General features: G+C 40.7%; 1 protein-coding gene across 2 annotated transcripts; it reads right to left on the reverse strand.

The window, feature by feature from the left end:
* Positions 1 to 252: 252 nt before the first annotated feature.
* Positions 253 to 9,165, reverse strand: Rbm43 (RNA binding motif protein 43). 2 transcript variants are annotated; one of them, XM_013027070.1, is made up of 5 exons: positions 9,104 to 9,165; positions 4,432 to 4,642; positions 3,312 to 3,400; positions 1,500 to 2,117; positions 253 to 598 (listed from the first exon to the last, which is right to left on the reverse strand). In XM_013027070.1, exons 1-5 carry the CDS (start codon positions 9,104 to 9,106, stop codon positions 545 to 547), a joined length of 975 nt encoding a protein of 324 aa, XP_012882524.1. In that variant the 5' UTR covers positions 9,107 to 9,165; the 3' UTR covers positions 253 to 544. The 2 variants fall into 2 exon arrangements, with proteins under 2 accessions (XP_012882524.1, XP_012882518.1); XM_013027064.1 differs by lacking the exon at positions 253 to 598 and having other exon boundaries at positions 1,242 to 2,117.
* Between the last annotated feature and the right edge of the window lie 1,372 nt (positions 9,166 to 10,537).

Here is a 10,537-nt window from a genome sequence, read left to right on the forward strand (position 1 = left end):
GGACTGATGGCGCACACCTGTACTCATAGTTGTTCAGGAGGCTGAGATCTGAGAATTCAAGTTCAACGCTAGCCCTGCCCCCCCAAAAGCCATAAGACTCTTATCTCAAATTAACCAGCAAAAAAGCTGGAAGTAGAGATGTGGCTCAAGTGGAAGAGCACCAGCCTTAAAGATAAAAACTAAAAGACAACGCTCAGGCCTGAGTTCAAGTGCTGGCACACACACACAAAAAGAAATACTATTATCAAAGTAATTTTCCAGGTGATTCTTTTCCAGCATTCTAATTTTACATGGAGTAAAAGCAAACTGTGTAAACATTCAATATAATAATCGTCATCCAAAGTTCCCACTTGTTACAATGAAGTTATTTTTTCTAATAATTTGGAGTTACAGAAAAAAGACATTTTATTTAGATATTATTTATTTTGATAAATACTATTATTAGATTTAAATAACATTGTTAGGTAGTACTATTTAGATAAATTTTATTTACATAGTATCTTTGTTTTCAGATACATTACATTAAACTATCATTCCTTATCAGCTAGTTAACTTTGGGTAAGAGCTTTAGTTTCTCTAAGTTCTCTTTGCTTCTCCTCTATAATATAGAGACAACAATCATTACAATGAAGACAGCCACTAAGGATGAAATCAGCTGATACCACTGCCATTACTCAATACAGAAAGCAGCTATTATTGTCACTATGGCTGAAATTTCACAAACTCGCCATTTGCCCTATTAACTCATGATCTCTTTTTTCTTTTTTATTATTAATTTACTTTATTGTTATAGAGATGACATACTGAGGGATTACAATTGTGTGAGTCAGGTAATGAGTATATTTCCTTTCTTACAGTGTCTTCTGTTTCCTTGCTCTCCGTCCCTCTCTCCCATCTCCACCCATATATATACATATATAAATATATATATCACTATATATATACATATATAAAACTATATATACATATATATAGTTCACTTATAGTATAGTTCACTTTCATCAGTGTCCAGTGAGCTCTAATGTTGCACTTTTTTACCCTTTTTCCCTCTAGTTCTGTACCCTCTCCACAACCCTTCTGAAGATGTACACTTGAATACACCATACATAAGGTAAGAAGACAGAATCATCAAAAACTAAAAACTAAAAGAAAAAAAGAGAGGGAGAGAGATCTCATTTCTATATCTTGGAGCTCGTTTCAAAATGTACATTATTTTATATAACTATGAAGAGCATTTAGGCATTGCACCTTTGTGCTTCTCTCCTAAGAGTATCCTCTTTTGGTCTCACTGTGTGCGCATGTCTAGAATCCTGTGTCATTGATCATATCCCAGTGTCTTTTAGATCTGATTTCGGCATCGCATACAGAACATGCCCCGTTTGTCTCACGACCTCTTTTTTAAACAGGTAAGTGTCAGAAGATGACCCTATAATGTCAATGCGTGTGCTGTAAACATTAACCAGAACCTTTGGGTACTTTGAACATAGTAGTTTACATGCCTGTGTAAGATCGTTTCTCTCTCTCTTTGTCTTTCCTTCCAAAATAAAAGTCTCTTTTCGGAGCTCCAGGAGAAGGTTCTGGGTCAACTCCTGGATGAGCTGCCTCCCTCGCTGGGCGCTGCCAGGCTTGGACCCATCCTGGGCATCTCTTAGGTGAATGGTGGTGAGCTCACCACTCACCCTCTCCTGAATGTGAATACAAAATCTTCGCAGGGTGTTTTCATAAAGCTCACACTTCTGTTTGAGGTAAAGATAAATATCTGTGTCCAGCACGAGTGTTTCTCTGTTTCCTACAGACACAGGAATGAGAGTCTTGAGTGTGGCCACCGAGTTGGCATTTTTCTCGGGAAGCTTCTGGGGGCTCTGAGTATTCCACTTTCTCCCCGCCTTGGAGAAATTCCTACTTCTTTCTAAAAGAGAAAGGGCTTTTGTTAGCAGAGACTCGTGGAGCTTCTTGAGAGCGAGAAGCGATCCTTCCACGTAGATCCTTCCACTGGGTTCCAAAGAACTGAAGCATAAAGTAGGGTTTTCCTTTTCTAGATCCATGACCAGCCTTTCTAGTACAAACTGATCCTGAAAAATGGAGAGATCCAGGAGAGCCTTTATAGAGCTGAAAACCTGTAATTAAAAAGTGGGAAATATGAAAACAGCACACAACATAAACAAATGACTTTTCTCTCCTTCCTCCTGCCACCACAGCAATTATTAGCCAGGTTTCAGATGCATGGCATATTGGGCCAGAGCATCCCTTTAAAAGGAGACCACACGGGTCATGGTCATTCATCCTACATCTCCAAATGAAGGTGGTCAAAGAATTTTGTGACAGAAAGTGCTGTTTTGAAACCAAGTCTTGCTCAGACTCAGTAGACATAAACTGCTCCAGGTCTGTAGAGACACAGGCTCTTTTGCACTCATCCCTGCCTGTCTGTTCCAATGTGAAGTTCAGAGTGCAGATGCTGGAGCTTCTTACTGAATACAATGGATACACCAATACTTGGCATTTTAATTTCTTTTCTCTTATTACTATCTTTACTGCCTATTCAAAGCTCCTTTTTAATGTCCATCCTAAATCTTTCTCCCAAAATAAACCTTCAGAATGATGCATCATTCATTAGTGACAGCACAAAAGCTCACAGTCACCTTAAAAATATCAAACAGAATGGGGGGGGTGAGCTGGGAAGGTGGCTCAGTGGTAGAGCGCTTGCCTTGCATGCATGAGGCCCTGGGTTCGATTCCTCAGCACTACATAAGCAGAAAAAAAAAAGCCAGAAGTGGCACTGTGGCTCAAGTGGTAGAGTGCTAGCCTTGAGCTGAAGAGCTGAGGGACAGTGCCCAGGTCCAGAGTTCAGGACCCACAACTGGACCCCCCCCAAAAAAAAAGAATACAGGGGGAAAAATTTTTAATTCCAAAAGACAATTTGGCTTTTAACATTGCATCAGGTGAAGAGATTTGCTTTTTTCCCCCTAATGGTAAACTAGGGCATTCCTATAATCCCAGATATGTAGGAGGTAAAGATAGGAGGATTGTGGTCCAAGGTTGGTCCTAAGGGAAAGCACGGGACCCTATTTGAAAAATAAAAAGAGCAGGCAGCATGGCTCAAGTGGTAGAATGCTTGCCAGGCAAGCACAAAAGGAAAAGGAAGGGAAAAGGAGGGGAAGGGAGGGGAGATTAGGGCAGGAAACCAAAGGGAACAGAAGGGAAGGGAAGGAAGCAATCATAGTTAGTTTAAGTGTTTTGTGTCTCTTATATGGGAAAGACTTCATCAAAGAAATGGGACTCAGGACTTACATCCCTTTCCAGTCTCACCTTACCTTTTCACTTAGATGAGAGACTGTGATTTGAGCGTATCCGGCCTTCCTACCTAGGCGTTGCTCCTTTTTTCTCACAACATTCTCTGCAGCTAGGTAGAAACATTAGCATCAATAGTGTTTGTGGCACAGTATACTAATAGTTCAATGCTTATGTTAATAGGTCCTTAATCATATTTTTAAGAGCACATGCAGGTGTTTTCTAAACACACATGAATAGAAAACAAAAACCTGACAGTAAATCCCCCTCTCTGGAGACTTTACCTCTGCTAAGCAGAATTTCTCACTGTCCTGGTTTTCCTTTTCTTGGATGATCCAAGGAAGACTGGATGCTCAGTCTTCCTTGTTAATCCTCCATCTCTTCCTATTCTCTACATGCTGACAGGTCTCAAAACTCAGGTCCTAGACTTCTTTGCTAATCAATATCCATCCACTTGATGATCTCAGTTTCTGTGACCTTAGACCTCAGCACCACCACCACCACCACCACCACTACTACTACCACTAGTGTTTTCCAGTCAGGCATGGTAATGCACACCAGTAATGCCAGCTACTTGGTTACCTGAGATCAGAGGATCTCAGACCAAAATAAAACAGCCCCATCCATTAATGTTGTCCCTCTATTATTCCTTATATATTTCTAAATAGCACTCCTATATTAAATGTAAAAATATACAAACATAAATACATATCAGTGAAGATGGGTCTTTCCCTGGCAGTCTATTCCACAGCCACTAAGCTATAAGAAGGCTGGAGTAGGCATGTTGCTTATGTTGCTTATGATATCCTTTTATCATTTATGTGGGTCTTTGCTTCATTTTTTTCTGTTCTTTACAAATTTTTTACAATACCTATGTTCCAACGTATATATGCAAAAATACATTTAAAACAGAGTTTTCAAAATTTGCCAGTCATTAACAACTTTATCACACCAGTAGCTAATGCTTTATCATTTTTGTACATTTGGACTAATCCAATACTTGTTGCTTCCATTTTCATGAGAGAATAAAATTTTTAAAGCTACATTAAATTTTACCAATCCTATGGCTCATCGTAACAAAATGAACTTTTAGTTTCATTGAAGAGATATTTCTCAGACTATGAAGTTTTTATTTGGAAATACCTTCTTTTTCTTTGAATATTACATATGCAACTCCTTTGGTTCTTGTTGGATAGATCACCGCTTCAACATCACCACCCTCGTTCTTAATATCTTGGAAGTGACTCTTCACAAATGTGGCCAATAATTGATTACTAACAAGGTTCTCAGGAAGACCAGCAACTACTATAGTTCTTTCAGAAGCTGTGAATTCCTTGATTCTCAAAGCTGATGCCTGTAAGAAAAGCAGTAATTTATTCTTCAAGAAAGATAATACTCTTTATTAAGCACTAGCTTCTTGCCTAGCTACTCAGGAGTCTGAAATCAGGACTGAAGCTAGGTCAGCCTGAGGAGGGTGAGGAATGGGGAAGCCTTAACTGAAATAAAAAGTTGGGCATGGGGCTGGAAGGTGGCTCAGTGGTAGAGTGCTTGCCTTGCATGCATGAGGCCCTGGGTTCAATTCCTCAGCACCACATAAGCAAAAAGAAAAAAGCAGGAAGTGGCGCTGTGGCTCAAGTGGTAGAGCACTAGCCTTGAGCTGAAGAGCTGAGGGACAGCGCCCAGGCCCTGAGTTCAGGCCCCACGACCAGACCCCCCCCAAAAAAAAGAAAAGTTGGGCATGGTGATACTAAAAAGTGCTGAGGACTGGCTCAAGTGGCTCAAGCACTTACATACATATATACATACATGCATGCATGCATATATACATGTGGATATATGTATATATTGTGTATATATGTGTATACACATATGTGTGCATACACATATATACACACATATATCTCCTTGTGTATGTATGCATATGTACATATATGTGTTATGTATGTGTATATACATACATATATATCCTATATCTATATCTATATCTATATATATATATATATATATATATCTCCTTGGCAATAGCGTAGAGACTACTTGCAGTAAAGTAAGTCCCACTTTGTAGCATGGTATCAGAAGTGAAACTCAACCACAAAGAGAACATGATACTGCCAATTCTGCCCTCAGGCTAGGTGCAGATCACCAACTATGAAATCTTTTCTCTGGATCCATCCTCTTTAAACTTTCTAGAATTATCCACTTAAAGGGCTTCTATTTAAACATTTCCACTTGTCTCCTGACCCATTTAAGGTAGTGGGCCTCTCCACTTTTCCAATGCTTATACAATTAGTCCAGCCTAATTGCATCAAAGTTCAGGCAGAAGCTGTCTTACTTACAGTGATGAGTCTCCTGGGACCCAAGTTATGATTAACTGACCATAGAGGAGCTTTGGGCTGTCCATCCATCCAGAGGAAGAGGACTTTGAACTTAGAACAAGACTCTACCTCCACCTCCACCTCTCAGAGAGTGACAAGATGATAGCTTAAGCACACATACAGAGTCCTATCCAACCCAAAGCCCCTTAAAATGAAAAGTTATATAAAGCCAGATAAGAAAAGCAAACAGAATGGGAGATTTCAAGATTTCAATTTCTGGAAGACTGAAAGTATTCAGCAGTGTATGGAAGGAAAAGAAAAGAGAGAAACCATTCATCTAGAATAAACAAAAGGGAGTTGGCAGAAAATGATGACCATCTCCAGACTGCTAGAAATGAAAAGACAGGAAAGGGAGGAAGAGAGAGAAGGAACAGGAACAGGAGGAGGAGGAGGAAGAGAAAGAGGAGGAGGAGCAGGACTTGAAAGGCTGCCTACACCCCACATAAGCTTGAGCTCACATAAACATAGTACAGTGAAGGTTGATGACATAGAACTTCATGGAAAGATACTAAGGGTCATTTTACTTCTCTAGGGAAATTTTGATTTGAACACCTGAACATCCCTGAGCAAATCCTCTACACTTTTCTGGCAGCCTAAGATCAGAAGCAAACTAAATTGTGGCATGATTTTGAGTAGATTATGGAATACAAAAGAAAAAGAAAAGTTCATTTGTCCCAGCTGCTGAATATATTTTCCTGTAAGTGGAAAAGTAAAATTACACCTGACATTGGACCAAAACAAGAAAAAGTAATTAGAGCACATAATTAGACACTGTTGTACCTAGTATTTACTGTTTACATGAACATTATTGATTTTTGACTTTTGAGTTTTAAAGACTTGCTAAGTTTTTAAAATACCAAAGACTTAAATAATGCCTAGAGAATAAAACAGAAATAGTAATCAACTGCCAATGTAAGAATAAAGAAAAGCTAACAGAACTTGAGGGGGAAAAAAAAGATAAAAGGAAGAATAATCTCCTACAGAAAATCATGCAATATCCACACATGAAATTTTTATCAGTCACAAAAATAACTCAAAGAAAATTTTAAATTAATATTACAGTACTACTATCAAACTTGAAAAGCAAAGCAGTGAGAATGTCCCTGAATTTATCTTCCTTTATCATAGCAAAATTCAACAGAAAATGATGCAGCTCTCTTTTATCATCTCTCTGGTGATTCAGCTGATAGCTAATAAAAGAAGGTACTGAAAATGTACTTAACTGGTGAGATGGTATTTTTAAACTCATTACAATGTACACTAGAATTTATTAGAACATATATCTTCTAATTATTTAACCAAAGAACAAATATTGCATTAATTATGTTTTTTATGCCTAGTAATATTCTGGGTACTATTGAAAAGAAAGTATACATCCCTTGTTCTGAAATCCAACTCTCCAGCAAAAATATATTCATTATGCATGGGACTCTCAAACAGGCTTCATAATGAGGGTTGGGGTCCTATCCATAGAAGTGAAAAGAGACAGGCTCATAAATAAATCATTTCAAAAGAGCCTGGCATTCATGAAAGAGGGAGGGCTACTGCCCTATTGGAGAAACAGGCCAACACATCATTTGAAAAAGACAAAGACCACAATAAAAGAAAAATCCTAAAACTATAATAAATGCCACTCCAGATTGTGAAGCAGGATTAATTGGCTTAAAGACTTGGAATGGAATTTGATAAGGCAGAGGTAGCAAGAAAAAAGAAGTTTGTAGCAAATACAAAATGGGGTGGGGCATTAAAATATCTGGGTTCATACAGACATAAAACAAAGGCAATGTCTCTGTCAAAACAAATGTACATACAAATTGGGTGGATATTTGCTACAGGAGACACTCAGTGGAGGAAAATAATTTTGTCTAGATTGCAGAGTGAAACAGTAAAACTACATAAGACTTAAAAGCTCCCACCTTCCAGTTCCAACTAATACAATGTAATTTTCCCAAGTGAATTCTCCCATACAAGGGGGGGGGAGGGAATGAGCAAAGACATTTTTCTGATTCTCCAGGATCTTTATTTCATTAGATTTATCTTGATAAAGTTCTGACAGCCACACCAGCCTCAGTGAATAACTGGCTGATGAATGATCTTCCTTTTTGCTGTGAATCGCTGTCAAAGAAAAACTTGCAATCAATTTAAATCCAGAAAATCTTAGTCTACTTCTATGTTACCATCAATATTAATATAGTTCTTAATTCACATGTCAATATGTAATTTATCACTGAAACCAAAGAGCCTAGGCTGCAAGTGTGCCCATGTTAGGGAGCACCTGCCAAGCAAGCATAAGGCCTTGAGTTCAAACCCTAGTTACACACACACACACACACACAGAAGCTTGCAAGAACTTACTAATTTTTATAGATTATCTGATTAGTTATTAATGGTATGCTGCTATTCATCCTTAACTTTCATATGTTTGAGATGTATGGCTAACACACATCATTTTACTGAAATCAATCTGTGAAAGTCGATTCTGAAACAAAAATAGGATTTTTAGCAAATTGACAGGAAGATGTATCAACGGTACATCCTAAGGCACTATTGACCATTTTGTCTGAAAGCAAATAAAGGTATGAAACAAGAAAAATTTTATTCTCTAAAGCAAGACACTAAGGAGAAATTAATTCGAACCCACACTCTGTGCAGTTGTTAGTTGTTTTCCTAAAACCATACATTTATTCCCATTGACCATATCTTGCTTTACCCATTGGCACTGGCATTTCACCACTTGAGGATTTCAAACCACAGGCTGGGCGCGCGACATGAGACTTAATCTTGAATTTGCTGTTTTTCCTGGCCAGCACAGATGGTGGAAACATAAGAAAGCCCTTTGTGTCGCTGCAGAAATAAAACTTAGACGACAGAAGAACCCACCGGAGGAGAGCTCGCAGGACACATTCCTAACTTGTGTCCTCGGTTCCGATTCCTCCCCACTAGTTCTGTTCAAAAGAAAGCCGTGGCCCTCCGTTATTAGGTCGCCCGTCCGCTTCCCTCCCCAACCCTCACCTCCACCCCTAGCGGTGGGAAGACCACAGTTGAATTTTAACCGGGCCTGCGAGGGGACTCCTGCCCGAAAGCGCGGAGTGAGTCCCCGCGGGCCGGGGGGCGTGCGCGGGGTGCGCGGTGCGCGCGCTCGGTGCGGGGTGACCCCAGTGGGTCGGACCAGTCGCGCACCGCCAGATGCAAGTTTCGGGAGCAAGCGGTGTCTGTCGTGCGGCGGGTGCAGCGAGTCCCGCCCCGGCTTGGATTTCCCGGCGCGTGGCTTTCCAAGACCCAGGGCCGGTCTGCGCATCTCATCCCCGCCCGGCCCCGCCCCGCCCGCATCCCGCCAACCTCACCCGACCGTGCGCTATTTGGGGAGAGAAGCGTGGTGGTCAGTAGGGGCACGGCCCCTGCACCTCAAACACTCCAAAAACAAAACAAGCGCAACTTGCCATGGCGGAGAGGAAGGCGCCTTCGCTGCGCGGAGGACCGGGCGGGCAGGTTTTGCTTTCGGTTCTCGGTTCCTGCTTCCCCGGGAGACGAGCCAGGAGAGGGGGGCGGCCCCTCCGCGCCTGGCCTCGGTCCCTCCGCGCCTGGACGCGGTGGGAGCCCTGGCTTAGGACGGTGTAGGCCGGCTGCTGTCGGCGCCGACACACACACCCCAGGGTAGTTTTGCAACTTTTGAAAGCACGTTGGTAAAAGGCCGGAAGATTCCCCAGCGTAAATTTGGGGATTCTCCTCTTCTAGACTAAGGAGCTTCTATTAAATTAAATCTCCCATCCACTACATTTTAACCCCAAAGGGCAGGACCTATATTGTTCTTTCAAGCCTCCCCCAGCAACTAGGGAAATTCCTGATGAGCACTGTGTTCACCTCGCTCTGCATTCCAGCGTCTTTAATCTCTGTTGTTGTTGTTGTAATGTGATGTACAGAGAGGTTAGAGTTCCATAAGTCAGGAATTGAGTATGTTTCTTTTAACTGTCACCTTTTCCCTCATTTGCTCCCAGTTTTTTCCCTCCCAACCCCCTTCCCCTCCCCCCCAAGTTGTACCGTTCATTTTCAACATAGGGTCTAGTGACACTTACTGCTAAATTGGTTCACCCTTTGTCCCACCATTTCCATGCTTTCCCTTCCCCTGACTAAATCAGATAAACTTGTACATACAAGACAAAAGATACTGAAATCAAAAACAGGGACAAAAGGGGGAAAGCAGAGGGGAAAATAACACAAAAAGTAAAATAAAAAACATTTGTGTCCATTTCTTGGTGTTCATTTTGTTGGATTAGTTCCAACCAAAGTGTGGGAAAAAACACTTTTTTAAAAATGATGTCCTGTTTCTTTGTTTTGGCCTTGTACTGGTGACTCATGTCTGTAATCCCAGCTGAGATCTGAGGATCATGATTCAAAGCCAGCCCAGGTAAAAAAAAAAGTTCATGTGACACTTAGCTCCAATTAACCACCAAAAAGCCAGAAACAGAACTATGGCTCAACTAGTAGAGAGCCAAACTTAAGCACAGAAGATTAGAAACAGTGAGCTCCCAGGCCCAGAGTTCAGGGCGCAGGACCAGTGTGTGCGCGTGCACACACACACACACACACACACACACACACACACACCTTTATAAATTTTTATTAGCATAAATTATACAGAAAACTTTTGTTTGATATTTACATCATGCATATAATACATGCTGATAAAGTTCACATGATTCTTTCTTAGCCCCTGTGTTTCCACTTTCCTTCTTTATTTTTAACACTTTTTAGCAAGTTTCCGTATACTATTTTTATGTATATAAGATCTAGTGAAAGAGAGGATACTTGGTACACTCACAGGAAGGACATTTGGCACTCCAACTGATGAGAATTGGAAGAAGAAAAGCATACCA

Source organism: Dipodomys ordii, unplaced genomic scaffold (assembly GCF_000151885.1).
Source record: "Dipodomys ordii isolate 6190 unplaced genomic scaffold, Dord_2.0 Scaffold5, whole genome shotgun sequence".
Taxonomy (NCBI): Eukaryota; Metazoa; Chordata; class Mammalia; order Rodentia; family Heteromyidae; genus Dipodomys; species Dipodomys ordii.